A 23764-nucleotide genomic window follows, 5' to 3' on the forward strand; every position below is an offset into this window, starting at 1 on the left:
GCATAGACAAAGAGACCCCACTCCTCCCTGCTTGTTTATATACCACATCGCGGTAGTGTTGTCCGTCAGAACCTGAACAGACTGACCGCGAAGGGAAGGGAGGAAGGCCTTGAGCGCCAAGCGTATCGCCCGTAACTCCAGAAGGTTGATGTGAAGCAACCTTTCCTCTGGAGACCAAAGACCCTTGATCTCCAGATCCCCCAGATGCGCACCCCACCCTAAGGTGGATGCATCCGTTATCACTGTGGTCACCGATGGAGGTAGATGAAAGGGCCTTCCTTGAGACAGATTGCCCTCCACGCTCCACCAAGATAGATCCGCTGCAGCTTCTCTGGAGATCCTCACAGACTCCCTGAGATCCCCTTTGTGCTGATACCACTGCTTGCGGAGGCACCACTGGAGCGCCCTCATGTGCCAGCGTGCATGGTTGACCAACAGTATGCAGGAAGCGAACAGACCGAGCAGGCGAAGGACCTTCAGAACTGGAACAACCGCTCCGCTGAAAAACAAAGGAATCATTTCCTGTATGTCGAGAATCCTTTGAGGAGGAGGGAATGCTCGACACACAGTAGTGTTCAGTACCGCACCTATGAACAGGTTGCGCTGAGAGGGCACCAGGTGAGATTTGGGCACGTTGATCGAAAAACCCAATCTGTACAACAGCCGAGTTGTATCCTGCAGATGACACAGCACCTTCTCCGACGACTCCGCCTTGATCAGCCAGTCGTCCAAATAAGGGAAAACCGAAATTCCCGATCTTCTGAGATGGGCTGCCACCACTGCCATCACCTTTGTGAAGACTCGAGGTGCCGAAGTAAGACCAAACGGGAGGACCGCAAACTGATAATGTTGCGATCCTACCGTGAAACGGAGATACTTCCTGTGCGACTTCAGGATGGGGATGTGAAAATACGCATCCTGCAAGTCGAGCGACACCATCCAGTCCTCCTGATTCAGCGCCTGAAGAACCTGCGCAAGGGTGAGCATCTTGAACTTCTCCTGTTTCAGGTAAAAGTTCAGGATTCTGAGGTCTAGTATCGGACGCAATCTGCCGTCCTTCTTCGGGATCAGAAAATACCGGGAGTAGCATCCCTGACCCCTCTCCTGCTCCGGAACCACCTCTATCGCCCCTTTCTGAAACAACTTCAGGACTTCTTCCTGCAGGAGAAGACGGTGGTCCTCCGAGCAAGCACCTTGGCAAGGAGGGTAAACTGGAGGGAATTCCCGAAAGGGAAGGGCGTACCCATTTTCTACAAGATCCAGAACCCAAAGGTCTGTAGTAACCGATTCCCAATCTTGTAGAAAATGGGTAAGCCGGCCCCCCACAGGACCAGCATGATCCGGAATGTCGAATCTAGGGCTGTTTTGCAGTGGTGGGAGGGGCAGAGGAAGAGGAAGAGGAGGAGGAGAGTTGACGGCCACGTGAGCGACCTCTAAGTCTTCCTCTATATCCCTTGGAGCTTTGCTGCTGCTGCTGCTGCTGCTGCTGGGCTGGTCTATAAGAACGAAAACTCGCCCTTCCAAAACCTCTGTACCTCTTGAAAGTACCTCTCGGCTGGGATTGAAGGCCCAACGACCTAGCCGTAGCCTTACTCTCTTTGAAGCGCTCGAGAGCCGCATCAGCCTTCTTCCCGAACAGACCAGACCCATCAAAAGGTAAATCCAACAAGGTCGACTGGACATCCGAAGAAAATTCGGAGGACTTAAGCCATGCACCCCTCCTGGTGGCAACTGAAGACCCCCTGACCCTGGCAACTGAGTCTGCTGTATCCAAGCCACTCTGTATAACCTGGCGAGCAGCCGCCTGGGCATCCGACAGTACTTCACTGAAGCCTGCCCTATCCACCTCCGACAGCTTCGGTGCCAACTTTTTAGCTGAATCCATAAGCGCATGGATATAGCGCCCCAATAAACAAGTCGCATTAGAAGACTTTAATGCCATACTGGCTGAAGAAAAGACTTTCTTGGCTGATTGGTCCACCCTCTTGGCCTCTCTGTCCCCTGGGACCTGAGGAAACGCACCTTTTGAACGTCCAGAACAAGCAGCCTGAACGACCAGACTTTCAGGTGAAGGGTGTGATGACAAAAACTCAGGATCCCCCGGAGCCACCCTATATCTCCTTGCAACCACCTTGGACACCGCAGGAGCTGAAAAAGGCCTGCGCCACACAACCAACACAGGCTCCAATATTGCTTCATTAAAAGGCAACAGCGGCTCTGACACCGCAGTTGGAGAGTGCAACACCTCAGTCAAGATATTGGACTTGAACTCAACAGATGGCAATTGAAGGTCCAACAACTCTGCAGCCTTTCTGATTACAGCATGATAAGGAGCCGCGTCTTTAGAAGGTTCATCTGAAGGAGGAGTGATCTCCCACTCCGGAGACAAATCCAACCCACTTGCCTCCTTCAACTCGTCAAACACCTCATCGGATTCGACCAATTCCCCCTCTTCAGCCTCATCCATAAGATAGCTCCTCTCCTCCAGCACTCTCTGCGCCTCCCTCCTGGAACGGATCCGCACCTGCGGCGTCGGCGGCGCCGTGATCGAATCCGACGGCGCCGGCAGAGGCGTCGAACGCGGATCAGCTGGAGCAGCCGGCGTCGAACGAGGTCGAGCCGGCGCCGGTGTAGAGGGAAGCGGCGTCGATGTTTTCGGCGCCGGCATCTGCCAAGACGGCGTCGCTGGGAAGAAAGGCATAAACGGTGCTTGAGGATAAACCTGCGGCACTCCCAGATTAAAAGCCATCGGACCCATCGGACCCATAGGTGCACCAGAGGAATACATGGCCCGTGAGAACACCCCATACATCGCATTGAGATACTGCGAGGGGTCCTGACCTGGATTAGGGAAAGCCGGATACTGGTCAGGTAACACCGGACTCGGGCCTGCCGGCGCCGACGGTGGAACTTGCGGCGTCACAGACTCACCCGGAGCCTGATCATCCTCATCCTGGGCCGGAGTCGGAGACGGAGCCGAAGGACCTGCAGGACCTGGAGAAGACATCGGCGCCGGAGAGGACGCCGGCACCGGCGAATCAGCCGGAGCCGGAGAAAACACAGGAGAAGATGGAACGGGAGGCGAAGCCGGAACAGGAGAAGGAGACACTGACTCCCTTCGACGCCGAGCAGGCGATTTAGACTTCGACGTCGAGGCCTTGTGATGAGACGAATGCCTCCTTTTCTTCTTATGCTTCTTGCTCTTTGAAGCATGTCCCGACGTCGACTTGGAAGCCGACCTCGACTTCGACCTCGACCTGGATCTTCTTCTACCTCTTTTCTCCTTTCTCTTCATCCGGGCGATAAAGAGCTTTGCCTCTCTTTCCTTAAGAGCCTTTGAGCTCATCTTCCTGCAACACGAACATCCTTCAACATCGTGGTCCGATGACAAACACCAAACGCAGTCGTCATGCGGGTCAGTGATGGACATGTGTTTGCCACATTCATGGCAAGGCTTGAAACCAGACTTCCTTGCCGACATTCTCGAAGAAAGACAGAGAAACTTCGGAATAAACACAAAGTAACAGGTAAAGCTACCAGTAACGATTCCCGAAATCCGTTGGCGTCGTCGGCGCGGAAAAAAGGGAACTGACGTCATCACGCCGAGGAGGTCTTCTTATGGAGCCGGTGACGTCAGTGGAGTCGCGAGCGGAGCCGTGTCTCTGTGACGTCATCTTCGACCCCATCGGCGTGGACTGCTGCAAAAGTTTCCGAATGTTGCTGGCGCAGGGGATATTCACAAGGTGAGGAATCCACTGGCAGATGTATCCATCAGAAAGGAATGTACTAAAATCGATTCTATTGTATCCTCTACTAATGCTGTGCTTCATAAAGACGAAGACATTCTTTTGGAGTTTTCTAATTTCTATAAATCCCTATACACCCCTGAATCTACTCCTCTTTTATCTGACATTGACCAATATTTAGCTTCCACTCCTCCACCTCCTTCTTTAGATGTTGATTTCTCTGTTTTAGAATCTGATATCCAGACCAAGGATATTCTTACTGCTATTCAGTCACTTAAAAAGGGAAAGGCCCCAGGTCCTGATGGTTTTACCATAGAATTTTATATCCACTTTTCCAAATTACTTATTCCTAAATTACTCAACTTATTCTTGTTTTTTATATCTTCCCGAAAATCTGAAGGTTCTTTTCAAGAGGCTTTGATTTGCCTTCTTCCAAAAGAGGGTAAAGACCATACATTATGTAAGAACTATAGACCCATCTCTTTAATCAATCTAGATTATAAGATTTTTGCAAAGATTCTTGCACTTCGTTTGGATAATATTTTACCTCATTTAATTGGCAAAGAACAATGTGGCTTCATTAAAGGTCGTCATCTCTCAGACAATACTCGCCTCTTTTTCAATGTCCTTAGTAAATCTCAATCCCATAAGTCTTCGTTAGCAGCTGTAGCTTTGGATGCTGAAAAAGCTTTTGATAGAGTTAATTGGCAGTTTATTTTTTCGACTCTTACTTGGTTTGGTTTTGGCCCTAAATTTTTGTCCTATATTTCTTTACTTTATTCTTTTCCGAGATCGTTTATTTTAGCTAATGGCCTTGTTTCTTCCTCTTTCCCACTTCTCCGTGGTGTCAGACAAGGGTGTCCTCTTTCCCCCCTTTTATTTATTTTGACGTTAGAACCCTTTTTATCTAAAATCCGGATGAACAAAAATATTACTGGCTTCCCCTATAGGGACAAACACTTAAAGATCTCGGCGTACGCTGATGATATTCTTTTATTTCTTTCTAATCCTCAGATCTCTCTACCGGCTTTTCTTTCGGAAGTTTCTTCTTTTTCTTCTGTTTCAGGATACAAACTTAATGTAGATAAATGTGAAATTCTTCCATTAAATAAATATTGTTTTCATGCTGATTTTGTATCTTCTTCTTTCCACTGGAATCCTACCAAAATTAAATACTTAGGTTTATGGTTCACCCCTTCTATTAAGGAAACTGTATCGCTCAATCTTAAGAACCTCCAATCAACTTTAATTAGTTCCACAACACGATGGCATCCCTTGTTTCTATCTTGGTGGGGTAGATTGGATTCTATAAAAATGATGTTGGTCCCTATAATCTTATTTTTCTTATCTAATCTGCCTATTAACATCCCTAAATCCTGTTACAAACAATTATATACTATTTTATCAAAATTTTTGTGGCAGAACAAAAAGTCTAGGATGTCCTTTTCCAAACTTAAACAGCCTAAAATTTGGGTGGGGTTAATTTCCCTGATTTTGCATTATACCATACTTCTTTCTTTCTTAAGAATTCTTCTTCCCTACTATCTCAAAATACGACTGATCTGTTCTCATTGCCTCTGTGGGTAGATATTGAATCCTCTTTCATTTACCCTCTCTCATTTGATGATTTTTTATTCATATCAAACACTCCTCAGAAATTCTCCTTTCCTATTCTTAAACATATTCGTAAAACTCTTCATCCTCTCATGCTGGATGGTTTCGATGATCGTACCCATTTCTTACAATCACCGATTTGGTATAATACTCGTATTAGGATCAAGAATCGGACCCTTTTTTGGAAGGAATGGTTCAATCTTGGTCTTAAATGGACTCATCAACTTTTCATAGGTGATACTTGCATTCCTTTCCGTATATTGCAACAACGCTTCTCTCTTCCCTCCTCATTTCTTTCTAAATACAAATTACTGTCCTCAGCTGCCCAAAGTTCCTATGATAAACTTCCGGCTTCCTCTACACAGATTTTTTCTTCTCCTGTTACGATTTCATTTTTGAAATCCAACCCCGCAGCCTCTCAAATTTACAATAAATTGAGACACATTAATCAAACTCGGGACAAATCTGCAGTTGAAACTAATTGGGAATCCGATTTATGCACTTCCTTTTCCACGTCAGTATGGGATAACATCTGGATTAAGATAAGGAAATCTTCTAGAGCAGCAAATACTACACAAACATTATTTTTTATATACAATAGACTATTGATTACTCCAGCCAAATTACATCAGATTAACCCTAGCTCTCCCTCTACATGTTGGTCATGCCCAGCTCCTGTTGCGGACCTTAAACATATGTTGTTTACTTGCCCAGTCATTCATCAATTTTGGGTTAAAGTTTGGCAACAAATTAACAAAATATTTCACACTCATATCCCCTTTTCCTTCTCTCACATTTTTCTAGGTAGTGTTGCAGAAGTTTGGCCCTCATCCACTTCCCTAATACTCTTATTATTGACTTACTCATTGCTGTTGCCTTTCAACAAATCACTAAGTCGTGGAAAAATGCTTCTAATGTCTCTTTTCAAGCCTGGTGGTATGGCGTTTGTTATAACCATAGGTTAGATCGAGCTTATGTTTACCCGATTACTCTGGCTATTAAACGTGACTTGTTATGGCTTCCTGTTACCAGCTTTTTAGATCTATCTGCTCAATCATTGCCATCCCATGTTCCTGCCATAGAAGAAGTTTCCAAGCCTCCTTAAATTAAGTTTAATTTTATTAAGGTGATTTAAATGTTGTTCTATTTTATATATACTCTCAATATATAAGTGAATTTGTGGTAGTGAGTTCATTACAATGTACCTGTTATATTTGGTGTACAATATTGTTATATGGTATTGTTATAGGAATAATTTATATTTTTCCTTTTCTCTCCTTCCCCCCCCTTTTCTCCCCTCTCTTCTTTTTCTCTCCCCTTAGTATATATAGTGTATTTTCTATTGATATTACTTCTATATGCTAGATTGTATTATTGATGTATCTATTACTTATTTTCAATAAACTTTCTTTAAACTTAAAAAAAAAAAAATCGACATAAACCACTACATTCTGTACAAGTAAATCGATTCTTGATTTTCAGGACAGCCTACCCTTGAATTTAAACAAATGTCTGAAAACAATCTTGTAAAGCTGAATGGAAGGACATAGGGCAAGAAATGGAAAAGAATGTCAACCCACCTGCCCATTCATGCAGCCTCCAGCGATAATGCTGGAATCAGTTGGACAGAACTTGAAGCAGCAGATTTCTTCTGGACACTCGAGCATCAGCTAAAGAGAAACATTAGACAAGTAAAAAGCATTTTTATGATCAAAAGCTGTGCAAGAGGAATTACAGATACGAATTTATGCAAGGTTCATAATCATCTAGCGATAAACATATCCTTGTGCCTGTGCTGGACTAAGGAACAGAGCAGGTGGGATGCATAGAGCCATTTTAGGCATGGGCAATCCACAGCTTCGAAAGGGTCCCATGATAAAGTCCGACGTGACGTCCCTGTCTAATATTATCCTGGCCATAAAAAACAGACGTGTATTTACTGACAAGAACCCTCACACTCTCAGACAGAAGGTTGCACATTAAAAAAAGAACAATCTTTCTATCTCATTTATTTTGCTTAACTTCGCATCTTCTACCTCACCCTCTCTTTTCACTTTCTCACTCTACAGCTTTCAATCTCTAATTAAGTGTACCTATCCCCGCCATTTCAATTCTATCGCACCTAGGGCCGGCTTTAGCATTGGTGGCGCCCTGTATGACTTTGTTTGTGGTGCCCACCAATAACCACCTCCGTTACGGATTTCCTCGCTACCACCCTTTAACAATGTGACGCAAGTCTCCATTACCGCTCTCTCTCAGATACGTTTAATTTGTTTTATAGCGCCGTTGCCACTCATACTAGTGTAGGGTGTCAGAGCACTTTACATCACATGCACTACACAGAGACAATCAATCCTAGGTGTGTAGATTAGTGTATAGGAAATGTTACATACAGGTACAGGTGTCACGTTGTAGTGTAGTTCCTATATCCCTGATAGGCTCTGCGCATTGCAATAATATACACTATAAATTTGACATAGGACTGAGGTCAGTATGTCTTTATCGAATATATATTAAACTTAATTACTTGTGTGTGCCAGCTAACTCAGAGGTCACTAGAAACTTCTTGAATATACAAGAAGGGATTAGTTTCTGACAACCGCATAAACATGACAACTTTGTTTTCCTTAGAGTCGGAACAATCTCAGAACCGTGGAAATAATAGACAACAGTTTCACTCAGTCAATCATGCATGCTTCGTTTCTACAGAGTTTCATAGAAATAGAGAGATGGGCGTTTCAATAAAAAGGTTTTATTGAACAGTCTCATTTCTCGTGCAAGAGATATGAACTGCTACAATCGTAAGACAGGCTGCGAAGTACAATATGTACAGAGTTAGCGGTAAGATAAAATAATACTGAAATAGCATGGTTTGTAGCTATGACATATATTTATAAAAGATATACATAAATAACACAGGCTAAAATGTGGAAACTCATCTGATGCTTCTAAATAGTTCTACCCCAGTGTACCTAACCTAAGTGTAGTACGAGGTAAGAAGTAGGTGCTGTTTTCTTAAGTATAGCTAACTATAGCTATAGTTTTAGTTTTGCCAAGAGTTGCCAAAAGTTCTCTAAGTTCTAGTCTGCTCCATACCTTAGAATGTGCGAGGTTGGAATCTCTTTTCCGGGACTTGATATCTAACACCCCGCAAGGGGAGTCAGAAATCATGGGGCTGGATTCTCTGCGAAGAGGATGAAAGCGTCTGGTCAGTGCGTCAGGCTGGAACTCGATTTCCTTCCGAACTTGCCGTGGCGAACCGCAAGTAGGCAGTCGAGCTGGATTGTGCCGAAAACCTGATTTGCCAGGGCAAGTGCAGGTATATTTATACCTTGAAGGTGTTTAGGAATGCCTGTATTGATGTAAAAGTCGGGCATCAGAACGTCATGAATGAACCCCTAAGGAATAGATGTTCATGGATACTAAATGAGTTCTTGGAGAAATCAATATCCAAGCAAGTGAAATTCCTAAAGGCTTAGGAGTACGGTTTTCCAAGAACTCGTTGTGACGTGGATGGACGGATGTAGGAGACCATTCCTGTATTTGGTTAGCATGGACAATGCCTAAATAAGGGCTGGATTTCCTATGCCTAATTAAGGGCAATATGAATTGTACCAATATAAGGGCATAAATCAGGAAACCTATATACGGAATCTAAATTTACACACAATAACGTCATCCATTCAGGTAGACAGTATAGGTTATCATTGCTTGGTCTGGAGAAGCACAAACTCTGAATTTTAAAACTTAACACCATGATTGGGGATTCTTTTTAATAATAAGAATTGATTCCTATCCAAATGAACCTATTTTTCCAACATTAGGATAATGAAAGATGTGATAAAATCATAACGCGCTAATCTATGCCTTGCAGTTTTAATGCAGCTCTTTGCTGACAGTCAAGAGCTCACTGGTTTATGTTAGGAATATTATTTATCAACGAAATCACAAAAGGATCTCTCTGTAAAAAAACAGTAACCCACTGACCTATTTGTATTATATGCGCTTTGAGAACTGCATGGTACACGTGCTACCTTACCACGGATCAAAACTTCCAACAAACCTCCGACCTCTCTCTAAGAAGCACATTAATCACTGCAGTGATCTTGACATTTATATGTTTGCCTGTAAATTTATGGCGGACAGCAATACGGCAGCAGGTGCTTTTAAAACCACACAATGCTTCCAAATGTGACGTCCCACCCGAAGTCAGCGCCCGGTGCGGTTGCACCGGTCGCACCGCCCTCGAGCCGGCCCTGATCGCACCTATATTTTACTGAGACCTCTCTCAATACAATTTATCCACCTTTCTCTACTGCTCTCACGACCTCACCTTTCCATTGTTCTCTACATCTACATTTCTATTACTCTGCCTCCTTTTTCTGCCTCATCATGCTCCCTTCTCTGCAATTCACGGGTGTTTCCATTGGTTCCATCTACTTCTCCTCCTAGCATCATCCCTTCACCTTGCCAAAGTATTAATCAATCCTTCTCTCTATACCTCACGCCTCTTTATCACTCTTATCCATCCCTCTAACTCATCACCCTTGCTCACCTTTCTCTCTATACATCATTATTTTTCTATGTCAATTTACATCACCACTCAATAACAACCTCACTTCTCCACCCCACCTCTCTTTTCTCTACGTCACCTCTCTCACACCTTTCGTCTTTCTTGCTACTACGCTTTCCCGTCCTCTACCTTTTTTGCTCTAGTAATGCCTCCTTAGGTCCCTTTCTCGCTCATTCCTCTCTGCACCTCCTTTTTCCTACCACCTTCTCTACCTCTCTCTCTTTATACATCTCTCTATCTCACCCTCCACCTCTACCCTTGCATTAACCTCTTTTGTCTCAACTTTTCTGTCTAGATTTCAAATCTTATTCTAGCCTTCTCTCTGATGGTGCTACCTTTCTCTCCGTCTCTCTGTCCTGTTTAGTTGACCTCCCTTCCTATCCCTCTTCTCATTTTGCCACTCTCTGTACCTCACCTAGATGTAGCTACCTTGCATCAGTCCATACTTCTCTTACTACTTCTCCAAGCCTCCTGTTCTCTTACTACTTCTCCAAGCCTCCTGTCTAGATCTACCTCATTATGCCTTTTCCTCTCTCTACCTCACCTTTGTTTCTACATTCCTTGACTCTCTACATCATCAATTTGTGCAGCCCACATTGCTCTCTCTCCACCTCACTGTAAAACCATACCTGTCTCTATACCTTTTTTCTCTATTTATTTAGCAATTTTATGTAGCGCGGACACGGACGGAAGGCATCAGAGCTCTTTACAACAGTAGCATTACACAAGGTTACAGCAAGTTAAAGTTACAATAATTACGCTCAAACATTGCATCAGTAGCTGCGACCAGGACAAAAGCAGACGTTGGACATGGACGTACACAGTTCAAGCATTGATTAAGATGGTGGGGACATACAATGAAGGTAGTTTGTCTCCTGGATAGAGTACTTGGGTATGGTTGAGAGTCAAAGGTCCTTTTTCTAGGTGATTATTCAGGTTTTTAGGTGAAGGGAGGGAGGTAAGGAGTTCCAGTTTCTTGAGGCACTACCAGAGAATGATGGCTCATGTACCGTGCTTGTCTGAAGGTGGGGGGTTACAGGTGCAGGAATTGGGTGCTTCTGGAACCTCCATATGCTCTGGAGATTTTCAGTTTTTCAGTTAGATAGGAGGGTGAAGAGGAGTGCAGAGCTCTGTGTGTAATGCAGGCTGTTTTGAATCGGGCCCGAGCTTCAATGCGAAGCCATTAACAGGGCCAGGGAAATGTGGACACATTTCTTGAGACCTAACACGAAGGGTGCTGCTGCATGTAGAGTTGCTCCCAGTGGGCCAAGATGTACTTTGAGAATGCCTCAGAGAAAGGCGATTCCGTGGTCTAGTCTGGAGAGGACGAGTGACTGCACCACTGTTTTGAGGTTTTGTTCTGGGACCAGTTGTCTGATGCCCCATAGCTGCCGAAGTTGGTGTATTGCGCTTTTGGCCATGGCTGTGGAGATTTAGATGATTGTTAAGGTTGATACAAAGGGATCTACCACTCTGGAGAATGGCAGGGCAGCCATCCAGGACAGGAAAGTTGGCCATCAATTCCTAAAATTGGGTTTTTGCTTTCGGAGGTGAGATCAAAAGATCTTACCCACTTTTCTACCACTCTCTATATCACTTTTTGTCTGCCTCCCCTGTCTTCTTTTAACATGGCCTCACTTTAATCACTTGTATGTCACCCAAATTACATATAAAATGAAACTTAGCCTTTCAGAAGAGAAAGCCTCTTTAGTATATTAATTTCATTGTGCAATATATGCAAATGAAATAGTTTGCTTAGAACTGTTTATTTCTAATACATGATAAAACTAAAAGTTCAAGGGGATGTAAGTGAGCTGGAGAAGAAGGCAGATGTTAGAGTGCCGAGCTCCTGTCTCACCATCTACTGCTACTATACATCATCCTGTTCTCCCAATCTGTTAGGCTGGATCATAGCTCAAGAGCTCTAAGGTCGCTGGGATGCGAGCTGACCTGCAGTTTATCCCTGGAGGTTGTTGCAGACAACTACAGTGGAGGAGCGGTGAGGGCCTAGTTGTGACGGTTTCTGCTGCCTGAGCTCTCCCGGAGAGATGTGGGCAAGGCTGCTTCACGGAGAGTTTTGCCAGGGCTCGTCAGGGTGGTGGTTAGGGAGATCTCTGCTCGCCACCCAGAGCTCAAAAGCACAGCAGAGGCATGTCGGCCTTCAGAGAGAAGGCGGAATGTACAGAGGAGGACGCCGCACTGTTTACATGGCGCTGGCTTCAGGGAGAGGCTACAGAATAGTGCAGAGGAGCGAAGAATGGGCTGATGGCTCTCTTTCCACTCCAACTCTGTGAGTAGGGATAGCACAAGTGGCACCCTTTCCATTGGACAGGCTTTGACCCAAGCGGCCCTAGTGGGGCATTCAGGTGAAGAGGATGTCACGTCAGCGGTAGACTATCATTCCCCTCAAGTTTTGCCATACACACCCAAGGGCAGTGGTGGCCACTATTTATTGAGAGTGGCAGGGCAGGGGGGCCGAAGGGGGGATGTAAATGAAAAAATAAATTTAAAAACACATAGCTGTAGGATGGCTAGTCTCCCCCTCTTGGTCCGCTTCAGCTCCTCGACAGCAGGAAGCAGGAACCAGGAAGCACACTGGTTCCTGACTCCCCTAACCAATTACAACACTGCCTCACAGCAGCATTGTGAGTGGTCTGAGTGAGTGTGTTTGTTCGGGACTCAGAGAGGAAGTGAGAGCCTGTGCATGTTCCTCACCAGACTGTGAATTACAGCCTGGTGGTAAACATGCAAAGCGTCCAAGACTGCCGGCCAAACTGTCATGCACACTTTAGAGTGTGTTCACTACTCCTCCCCCTGGCTCGTTCTGGCAGCCCAGCCCGCACTGCACCAGGAAACAGAAAACTAAAATGATCATAGGACCGGTAATTATCATTTTAGTTTTCCTTTAACTGCTGCTCGCAGAGCAGTGGGGCGATGCTCCTCTGCCGTTGCCCAATGGGCCCACCTGTTACTCCTATGATGACTGTTGAGAAAGTCTAAAATAACATATTGCTCCTATGTTGTATACACATTCTTCCTTCTCAAGCTCCAGAAGTCCCATAAGAAATAGGTCACAGGCTTATGGATGAGGCCTGCCTGCAGATATACAATAGTGGAAGAGTTCTCTGAGGATCATTCCCTCACCATTGTCAGTATATGTGCACAAAATACAGGCCTGCTGCAATTTTTAGATACACTCTCACCAAGACTGACCAAGACGCTGGAGGTTACAAGCATCTGGGGGTGCCAATTTTAATTTGGTCTCCGATTGTGACAAAGATAGCTCACTCCCTCAGTTACAGGTGCCTCCACTCAGGATGCAGTCTAGGAGCTTTCATCAAAGTTCCCACGAGAGGGTTTCACTGGAACATTAGAGGCATTTACATCCCAAGAAATAGGAGTATTCATACTACTTTGTGGTCCATGAAGTTCACACTACAATGGACATGTAAATGGGCTTAGTGGGTGCAGCGTGTAGGGTGACTGGAGCAGAGCACCAGTGTAGGACCGACTCCGATCATAACCCGCTGATGGTCATGCTCGGTTTCGGGAGAGAAACAACAAATGTGCCCTTGTGGTAGTTACAGTCTACTGCTCTACTAGATCCCTCCATTATGGCCAGAATTGGAGACTGCTTCAGGGAAAACAAGAGCATAGCCTCCCATGCTAATATAGAATGGCGAGCATTTAAAACTGCTATAAGAGGAATATATATTTAGACTTTTTATGACATGAAAACGGCACTAATCCAAGATATCAAAGATCCTGAATGATATTGCTGCATGCTTGAGAAGATAGTGGGGGCTAGGAATGCAGATAAGGCACAGTTACTAGAATTCACATTAAAACTTGTGGGAGCACTTCAGATGCATCACCTATGAAGAATACTCTCCATGCCACTGGACTCAAGCTAACCTGGCTGATGAGGGGGGTGATACCCCGAAACTGGTCCCAGGATGCTTCTTTCCAGTTCAGGGAGGACCCGCAGTTCGGGCTGGACTGATTCCACGAGGAGCAGGGTCAAGACTGATTTCCATATGGCTGGGTACAAACTAGGGTGGTGTAGTAAGCAAAAGAACGGTGGATTTAACCAAGATCTTTTGACTGGGGGAGAATGTTCGAAATATTCAGCATTCCGTCCATCATTTCTGGCCACCGCACTTTTCGCTGGGATGGGTATGCCCAGACGTGGGTCCCTTGCTCGCTATGCCACTGGATTCAATCTAGCCTGGCTGATGAGGGGTGATATACCCTGATACCGGTCCCAGGAAGCTTGCTTCCATTTCAGGGAGGGCCCGACTTGTCAGTTCGGGCTGGGCTGTTTTCCCAAGAAGCAGGGTCAAGACTGCTTTGCATATGGCTGGGTACAAACTGGGGTGGCGTAGTCAGCAAAAGAGCGATGGATTAAACCCAGATCTCTTGACTGGGGGCGAATGTTTGATTTATTCAGCATTCCATCCTCATTTGTTGCCGCAGCACTTAACTATAAGGAATACACAGAAAGGATGTTTGGCCTGCTTCGTCCACACGGAGCCTCCCCCAGATCCCAATATGCGGCATATGCACACCTTTCAGTCTTCTGGTTAATAAACAACTTAAACCTAACATAGCATTCTCCTCTTTTTATCAGAGGCTGTACAATACCCCTGAGATGGCAGATGCATTAAACAAACAGTGCTCTTTTTGACTAGGATTCCATTGCCCACATTGGGAAGAGTGGGTATAGCCAATATGATTATAGTACCTGGATTAACCAATTAATTGATTTGATGGGGGAATTATAGGGCACCTATGTTAGAGATGGATTTTTTGGTGGCGCGGTTCACATGGTCCTGATGGCTGATGGTAGAGAGCGACCCCGTGGGTACAGGCTTAAGGGACCATGTAGGAGGTCTTGATATCCTACAAATGGTGATTTGTGGGTCACAGCTTCAGGGTGACCTCCTGAGATTGTTGAGAACGAATCAGGGCCGCTGGACGAGGTACATGACAAGAATAAAACCCAGCCCACTGTATTCACAAGACCTGCCCATATGTTTAATGCCAAGAGTGGTGAAGGTGAGGAAAACATGTAATGCTCAGATGCGGACACAGGCAGGGGGGCAGATGGCCTGTGATTAAACACTGGATAGAGTGTTGTTTTTACCTCACAGTACCCTTGTACTAGCTATTTAGGATACATGGGGGTATCTCCGATTGAACTCCACTGGGTCCAAGCCATCTTGACACATGGGGCCTAACATAATGCAGTACCAGTTTTTCACACCACTTTAGTCTCTACCCTTCATCCTGCCATGATGGCACCTAGGCAGACTTGAGCACCTGAACTAAATAGCGATATCTATGATAAGGAAGTTCTTCGTGTGCTGGAGGTGTAATACAAATAATAACAGGAACCCTAATTTCAGTCCAGCTAAGCTGGCGATGTACACTGGGGCGTTGGCAATATTCCAAAAATGAAACCGAATTCCCTCTGAGTTTTTCCATATGGTTTAGGATACCCTATCATATGACAATATTGGTCTGTATTGACAGCTATTATACAAGCGCTAACCAGAAGGAGGCTAGAACATATCACCGGTGTCTACCTGTTGGGTATGTTTGGTAGATCTCCCCAAGAAAATAATATATCTAGGTTTATACATCTGGCATTGCTTCTGGGCAAACAAAGAATAGCTATGAGGGCAGTCAGGGCAAATGAGATTATCCTTTGCCTGTTAGCCCTGCAATCTCAAATAGATGAAGTTCCTCCTTGTTTGAATAAAACAACTAATCAGCACAGTCAAGGATGAGCGTAATAATGAAACATCCAAAAGGCACAAACAACATTTTTGCTATTGGTTGTGGATTAGAGTCGAGCATACAATGCTGGCAGTTGCAATTGGAATGTTAGAAGTGAAGAATGCAATGTTTACATAAGCAAAACCTTATTGATTAAATAGCAACAATTGAGATGGTTTGAACACTAAAGTGGCAATAAATGTGACTCTAATATACGAAATTAGAATATTAGTTGGGGGGGTGAGAACACTATCAAATAATAATCAAAATCCTTGTCAAGATGTACCACAAAAGTCACTGAATAAATCTGTGCCTAATCCTCTCGTAGCTTAGCACAAAAACATTCAGACCTAATTTAGAGGTAATGTGTAAGTATTTATGCAACACTGATACAGTAAACAGTGAAAACACAACACAAGAAAATCCTAAATCCCAAACCATTTTAGAAAAACAGTACATTTTATTAAATAATAAGAGGTCAAAAATCTAATAAATAGAACAGAAGATATGAATTTTTAAAGTTTGAATTAAAAATGGCATAGAAAAGGACAAACCGCCAACCGCTCTTGTCTGGTTGAGATAGTCTGGCTCAAAGTCAAAAGTTAAGTCTGACCGCGATGGAGCATGGTTTGGATACAGAGACCAGGTTCATCCTGGTGGAAAGTTTACCATCTGACTTTGAAACTTTTTTGTTTTTAGAATATGTGTTTATTTTCATTTAGTTAGTCAAAAATGGCAGATTATACTTAGGTAATTTAGGAGTGTACATCGAATAATCAATATTTACAGTGAAGGTCAGCAGACTTACAAGTCATCCAATCAATCTTATTACCACTTATATAAAATAAACAAATACTAAACCCTGAACCTCCAACTCTCCCCTCCTCCCAACTTACACCCAGAGCTTCCATGATAGGTACTTTGTCTTTCATAGCGTATTGTTCGTACTAACAGAGTCATTCTCATCACAGTAGACCCCAATAGGCTCACATCTGAGAGGCAGTGACAATCTCCTTCTCACTCTCTGGATGATAAACACTCTCCCCATTCGCTCCGGCTTGGTTACCCTTTGTGTACTTGTATATGCGAGCAGGGCCTGAGTCATTTTAGCCCATGCTGCAAGGGTATCCTGTGCTTTGCAATCCCTTCTCCTCCTTCTAAGATGCACCTCCTCCATTCCCACCAATTCCACTACATCCGCTTCCAAGCTGCCCTTGTTGGAGCCCAAGGACTTATTCAGTGAATTGCAATTCGAATTTTTGTTATAAGGAGGCCTAGAAAATTGTAATGTCTACTGAGTCTCATTTTTGGGTTCTCTGGGAGAAGACCCCGTAAACACACACACACTGTCTGCGAAAACTTCCAGCCTGTGGCCCTCCGCAACTGAAATAAAACTTACAACCAAAAGCCCTGCACCAGTGACCAGTGCTAAATTACATGCAAAAAGTCCACCACCTCTGTATGGCATCTCGGGCATTTTTGGTCCCTAGAGGGGTATATATCTTGTAGGCATTTGGGGGATAGATAGGTAATGTGTATAAAATGATACTGTATTAGTTTAAAATGGGTGCACACTGCCACTCTTGTTACTCCCGCATGTATTTTGAGCCAGTCCCACTGAGTTATTGGATTCTCGGTATGACACTGCCGCTAGTTTTTCTAATGGGAGGGGCTGCAATCTTGACAGTTTACGTCCACCCGCCATTGCCAGCAATGTAACAAGAGTATGAGTGGGTCCGGTGCCTCTGGTAATGACGGGCAGAGTTGTCTATCCGTTGCTGCTATCTTTGCATATTGCAGGAATTGTCCTGTTCCTAGGTCAAACGTTTCCTGGGTTCTGACTTAGAAACTTTTATGGAGAAAAAGAGGTAATCGGTGAGTTGTCAGCAATGCGAGCTAGATCCAAAGCAGAGCTTGACAATGGTGGGTTGCTGAAGCATGTTGAGGTGTGGTCATCAACAAAGGCCAGTTGGCTTCAGCTAAGCATTGGTCTCAGTGAAGCCCTCTAGGTTAAGTCTTACACAATTTTCTGGAAGTCAGATTTCCTTCAGTGAGGCAAACCAGCAACCTGAGTCCAACTGGCGATTCAACGTTGATGCCTGCGACGTCTACAGCGATTCTGGTCTCTGTCAGTTTCCTAGGTGAAAAGTTACCAAAAAGTTTCTATGCCACAGATCTTGTAGGTCGGGGAGCAGGAGCAGTAACACCAGTCCAGGTACAGAGGGGGTACCACTTTAGGGTGAGGACTTACTCCAACAGAGTCCAGCAGCATGGAAATGTCCTCTGGAAGCTTGTTGTAACCTTCTATGTCTACAGAGGTCACCCAACTGACTTTTGGAGTCACTGCCAGTGGCAGCAGGCACGGCTTGCAGTTGGCAGGGCAGGTGTGGGCTGCAATGTAAATTCTTTTTTTTTTTAAATAACACTTACCTTGCCTCCGTGTCCTGTGTCTCTGCTCCTGCGTATGATACCAGGAACAGGAAGCAGGCAGCCATGCTCCCTCCCCTATCCCAATCACAACACTGCAATACAACATTGTGAATGGTCTGACCACCTTGACACAGCGCTCAGCCAGGGGCTGGAGGGGTGGGCATGTTCTACATGCAGGCTGTAATGCAGCCTGCATGAGAACAGGGAAGTACGCATGACTGTTTTGGTCAGCCCGAGAGGGCCGAACAAACAGTCAATGCGCACTTAGGAGTGGGCAAACACTCCTCCCCTGCTCTTTAGCCCCATCCCGCCCCCTCACACACAGCTCCTGAAGCAGGAGGACAAAATAAAATGACAATAACATTACATTATTATCATTTTATTTTTCCTTTATTAACTGCTGAAAAGTAGTGGGTCGATGCTCCTCCTTAGCCTCCACCGGTCACTACTGGTGTCCTGTGTTCAAGTCAAGAAGGTCCAGTAATCCTACAAGTTATTCAGACAGCAGTCCTTCTTCTGATTCTTCAAAGATCAAGGAGTGTTCTGAGGAGGGTACTGCAGATGGCAAAATGTAGGCCCATGGCCAATATGTGGGTGGGGGAAACTTCTGGCCACTTCATAACAAATAGGGTCAAAGTTCTATGGGGTGTCCCTACCCACTTTTGCATCACTTTCTGTGTGTTTTACTTAAACTACCCCACAGTGCCCCTCACTACTTAAATGCAGCATGGCAGAACCTTCCTTCCCCTGGTCAGTGATCCTTGTGCCATCCCAGAGGCGTGGCTTTGATAATGGGCAAAACTTCCTTGTAGCTCAAACAGGAGGTCAGCCAAGAAAACACCAAACCAATTTAGAAAAACAGAGTACATTTTAATAAGTACAATTACATCAAAAATCCAATAACTAGAACCAAAGATGTGAATTTTTAAAGTTTAAATTAAAAATAGAGTGGAAAAGGACAAACCTCCAACCGCTCTTTTCTGGTCATGATAGTCTGCCTCAAAGTCAGAAGTTAAGGCTGAATGCTATGGAGTATGGGTGGGATACATGGAACAGGTTCATCCTGGTGATGAGTTTACCTTCTGGCTGAGAAACTTTTATGGAGAAAAAGAGGTCGTAGGCGCGAGCTGGATGCAAAGTGGAGCTTGAAAATGGCGGGTTGCTGATGCTCGGAGTTCCAGTGTGATCAGTGAAGGTCTTTAGGTGCTTACTTAGGCCCTAATTATGAGTCTGGTGGTCCGAGGACTTCCAGACACGAGGTGGAGTTGCAGTGGCAGTCCAGCCACCGCTGCACCGGCAGTCCGACTGCCCCATTACAAGTTGGGCAGTCAGATTGCCATGGGACTGCCTCCACTGCAAAGGAACTAACATTCCCTGGAGGTGGTATAGCAGTCAGGAGCCCGCAATATGATTGCTGGGACCTTCGCGGTCCCGTCAAGCATATTAGGAGTTTCCTCTGCTCCAGGGTTTACATGGAGGTTCTTACTCCATGTAAACCCTGGAGGAGATAAAACAAATGGAGCACTAAAGGGCCCCCTGTGCCTCCTGCACTTGTGGATGCACACAGGGGGGCATAACATGTGCCCAACTGTGAGCATTCACACAGTTCCTGATTGGCATGAACTATCGGTTCCATGCTGTGCAGGAACTTTGTGAGGCGTTCCCATTGCTATGCCTTTTTCAAAGGCACTCCCGCTTTTGAATGAAGCACCACCACGGGGCCACCACGATTCACTCCCACCAGACTACTTAAAAGTTGTAATCTAAAGCAGGAGGCGTAGGCGATCTTTGGTAGAGCGGTGGCGCAACGCCGCACCACCACCCCAGCAAAAGTCGTAATCAGGCCCTTAGAAACTTTTCTGGAAGTCTGATCTCCTTTAGCAGGGCAAACCGCAATCAGAGTCCAACTGGGGATTCAACATTGATGGCTGAGGCTTCTACGGCGATCCAGGTCTCTGTCAGCTCAACAGGTGGACAGTTAACAAAAAGTTTGTAAGTCACAGATCTTACAGGTTGAAGAGCAGGAGCAGTAACATTAGCCAAGGACCTGGGGGGCACAACTTTGGGGTGAGGGCTTATTCCAACGGAGACAAGCAGCATGAAAAGGGCCTCGAGAAGCTTGTTGTGACCTTGCAGCTCATACAAGTGTTCAGCCAACTGACCTTTGCAGTTACTTCTGGTGTCCTGGGTTCAAGCCAAGCTGGTCCAGTATGCCTACAGGTTTTTTAGAGAGCAGGGCAGTCCTTCTTATTCTTCACAGGTCCAGGAGTGATCTTGGGAAAGTACCATAGATGACAATATTTATGCCCATGGCCAATATGTGGATGGGGGAAGCTCCTGGCCACTGTCTAACTAATGGGTTGAAGTTATGTGGGGTGACCCTATCCACTTTGTAAGCACTTCCTGTGTGTTTTACTGTAAATGATCCCATAGTGCCCCTTGCTACTCAAATACGCCACGGCAGAACCTTTCTTCCTTCTGCCCATCCAGAGGTGTGGCTATGTTAATATGCAAACCTCCCATTGTGGTCAGTCCAAACAAGCCCTTGGAAAGCTCCCCCCTCCCATTGGGTTTGGAGCCAAGCTGTCTAGCAAGACTCGAGGGGGAGGAGGCCTAGTTGTGAGCTACATCTGCCAGTGACAGGGTAGGTATCATTTGAAGCTCAGGAAAGGCAGGGCAGATGCCGGATCAACCTGCTCAAGGAAAAAGACACCTCTTTTCTCCACAACCAAGCCCTTTGTCCACTGCCTGGGAGCAATCCACATTTCACCACAAGGGAGCAAGCAGCAGTCAGGTGACACTGGACAGGGACAGAAAGCCCCCCCCCCCTTTTGCTTAGGTGGGGAAATGAAAACTTTCTAAAAGTGTCATGTTCAAAACAGTAATATAAAATGAGACTTGACAATTAAGTTGGATTTTAAATTGCTTTTAAAATAAGTAATTGAACCATTTTTCTAGCTGCTCACAAACTGAAATTAGGCACTAAAAGTTGTTATATTGTAAGCTAGTGTTTTCTGAGGGAAGGAGCAGGCTTGACACAGTGAAAAACGGAATTGAAGGTTTTTTACTGCCAGGGCATTTAAAACAGTAAATATGCATGCCCTATTTTTCAAATACCAAGCACCCTGCCCCCAGGCATTTAGGGCCTAAGTTAGGGGTGAAGTATAAGAATGAAAAAGGAAGATTTAGGTCTAGCAAAAGGATTGTTTAACCAGTTCAAAGTGGCCGTTTAAAACTGCACTACAGGCTGAAGTGGCAGGCCTGGAGACATAGTTTATAGTGCTACTTTAGTGGGTGGCACAATGAATGCTGCAGTACACTAGAAGCATTTAATTTACAGGCCATGGATACATGTAATACTATATACCAGGGAACTAGGGACTTATAAGTAAATTAAATTAGCAAATTAGGCAAATTACACTTTTACCACGTTTAAAAGTGAGAGCACTTCACAACTGGTTAGGAGAAGTACAGCCCCATGACAAACAAAACCAGGCTCAGCAAAAGAAAGCAAAAATCTGATGAAATACCACACACATTATGGTCATTTCGAACATGTGTCTCCTCCCAGCAGAAATCAGGGAGAACCACCCACCCTCACGGGAGTTGTCAGAGCTAAGGAGGAAAAATCTGGAAAAATCATCAGCACTGGTGTGGTCAGTACCAGGCCGATGTTTCACCTCAAAGTTCATTCCCTGTAGGGAAATGGACAGTCTCACCAGTGTGGCTGTTGGTGACCATTTATTTATATTTTTATGGAACAGTAAAGACAACAGCCAGAAAGAAGAACCTGCATGAATATGCCCCTTGAAATCAGGCCTCCACTGTACTATGGCAAGGGCCAAAGACTTGGCCAAGTTAATTTTTCCTATGTGCCTAGACTCATCTGCCCTTCAGAGCAAGTACTAAACTGATATCTAGAGTAAAAAGCACTACAGGATGCCACAGAATTGCAGACCCACTTTACAAAGAGACCTTGGCCATGGTCCTCAATATCATTTTACCGTCTTACCTTCTAAGCGCTAGATGCATGCTTGTATTCAGAATTCTGGCCCAAAAGGTGTTAGGAACTTCTACTTTCTATATTGACCTAATTACCATCCTGTATATTCTATTGCGAAAGAATGCTCTTTAAAAAAAATCTTTTTTAATTAGGTTTAAAAAAAGTAGTACAACAACTGAATAAACAGTACTACAATCCCTTTGCCAAAATACCATAGAGCACTTAGAAATTATTGAAGAAGCTTTATTATAGTTATATATGTAGTTGAACTTCCAGCATTTGGTCTTTACATGATGACTGGATAGCTCGGTTTTCAAAGACTTGAATCCTATCTTTTCCAGTTAGTTGGGGGGCTTTCCACTAATTATAATCTTTTACAGGTGTATTCCTTCCATTCAGGACTCCTTGGAAAAAAAGAAGTATTAAGTTCTCCACCAGTCTATCCACATGCTTTCCCTATTTACTTTCACCCTCTATCTTGAACGAGTATATAGGCAAAGTCTTACATAGGTTTCCACCTTCAAACTTTGCCCATTTTCCTATTCGTTATTGAGAAGACATGGAACCTCTTTTCCCTTTTTTCCCCTCAGGCATTGGTAGTTAACCCTTGCTCTTGTCTAGTGAACTTGCCCCTTTCATAAACAGTTCCTCCCCCCCACCACCACCTACACAACTAGATTTGGCTAGTCCATAATGATGGTGTTTTGGCCCCGGTACCTAGAACTGCATTGTAATCGGTTTGTAGAAAAAAGGTTTTCTGGCTCATCACTCTCAATGGGGGAAGCAGACTCTCTAACTCTCCTTTACTTCAGCCATCGCTGTCGCAGGAGTATGCAATGCTAGGTATTTTGTTGCACATCTTGTGTTGCAATTTTCTGGCTATCTCTCTAATGGTGATGAGCTCCAAAGCCTGACTAACCATTCAAGCTTTTTCTGCAAGTATGCTTTCAGTTTGTCGTCTTCCTTGTGTGGAGTATTAAAAGAAACCTGTGCTGCCAACCTCTCACTCAGGATTACTCTAGGTCCCAAAACTGGTCCCTGACCTCAGGGTCCTGGTAGCCCACAGGACCAGCCTTGGGCATTGGCGAGTTAGGCCCAGGCATGGGGTTATGATATTACGAGGTGCACAGCAGGGAGATGCCAGACCTAGTGTTATGCGAACAGCAGCTCATCCAGCCCACTTGGTCTCAATCAGGTCCTGATAAAGACTTTGTAATCAGCCCGTAAGGTCCCTCAGCATAATTGTTAGCACCCCATCAGCCCCCTGCGCACCCCCATCTTCCTTACACCTCCTGCTGTCACACCGCCACGACCCCGACTCCACAAAAAAACATATTTTCTTTCCTCCCAGTGCACTGTCCCGGTCAATCCAATTAAGGGCTGGCCCTGGTAGCCCGGGCATGGAAGTCAGGAACAACCTGCTCACAAATACTCAGTTCCAAATTCATATAGGCAATACTATAACATAAATCAAATAGCATTATACTATACTGTACAACGAATCAAACTTCTGCAAAAATCAATTAGAGAACTAAGGATTACGAAACAAGTGGATTTCAAAATAGATGGCATAACATTTTATTTATCTTTTGTATGAAATTCATTCATAATTTTTCT

The 23764-nt window shown here is 44.8% G+C and overlaps 1 protein-coding gene across 3 annotated transcripts in view; it reads right to left on the reverse strand.

Annotated features, from left to right (window-relative positions):
• The window catches only part of DNAI3 (dynein axonemal intermediate chain 3), a 958656-nt gene that overhangs the window by 529784 nt on the left and 405108 nt on the right, over positions 1-23764 (reverse strand). For all 3 annotated transcript variants that reach the window (XR_014960642.1, XM_085602077.1, XM_085602078.1), the window contains one exon: positions 6941-7030. Coding sequence is in view for 2 of the 3 variants with exons in the window: in XM_085602077.1 (XP_085458203.1) it covers positions 6941-7030 (90 nt within the window). In the remaining variant the exon portion in view is untranslated. The remainder of the gene's footprint in view (positions 1-6940; positions 7031-23764) is intronic.

This window comes from Triturus cristatus, chromosome 4_2, assembly GCF_964204655.1.
Source record: "Triturus cristatus chromosome 4_2, aTriCri1.1, whole genome shotgun sequence".
Lineage (NCBI taxonomy): Eukaryota > Metazoa > Chordata > Amphibia > Caudata > Salamandridae > Triturus > Triturus cristatus.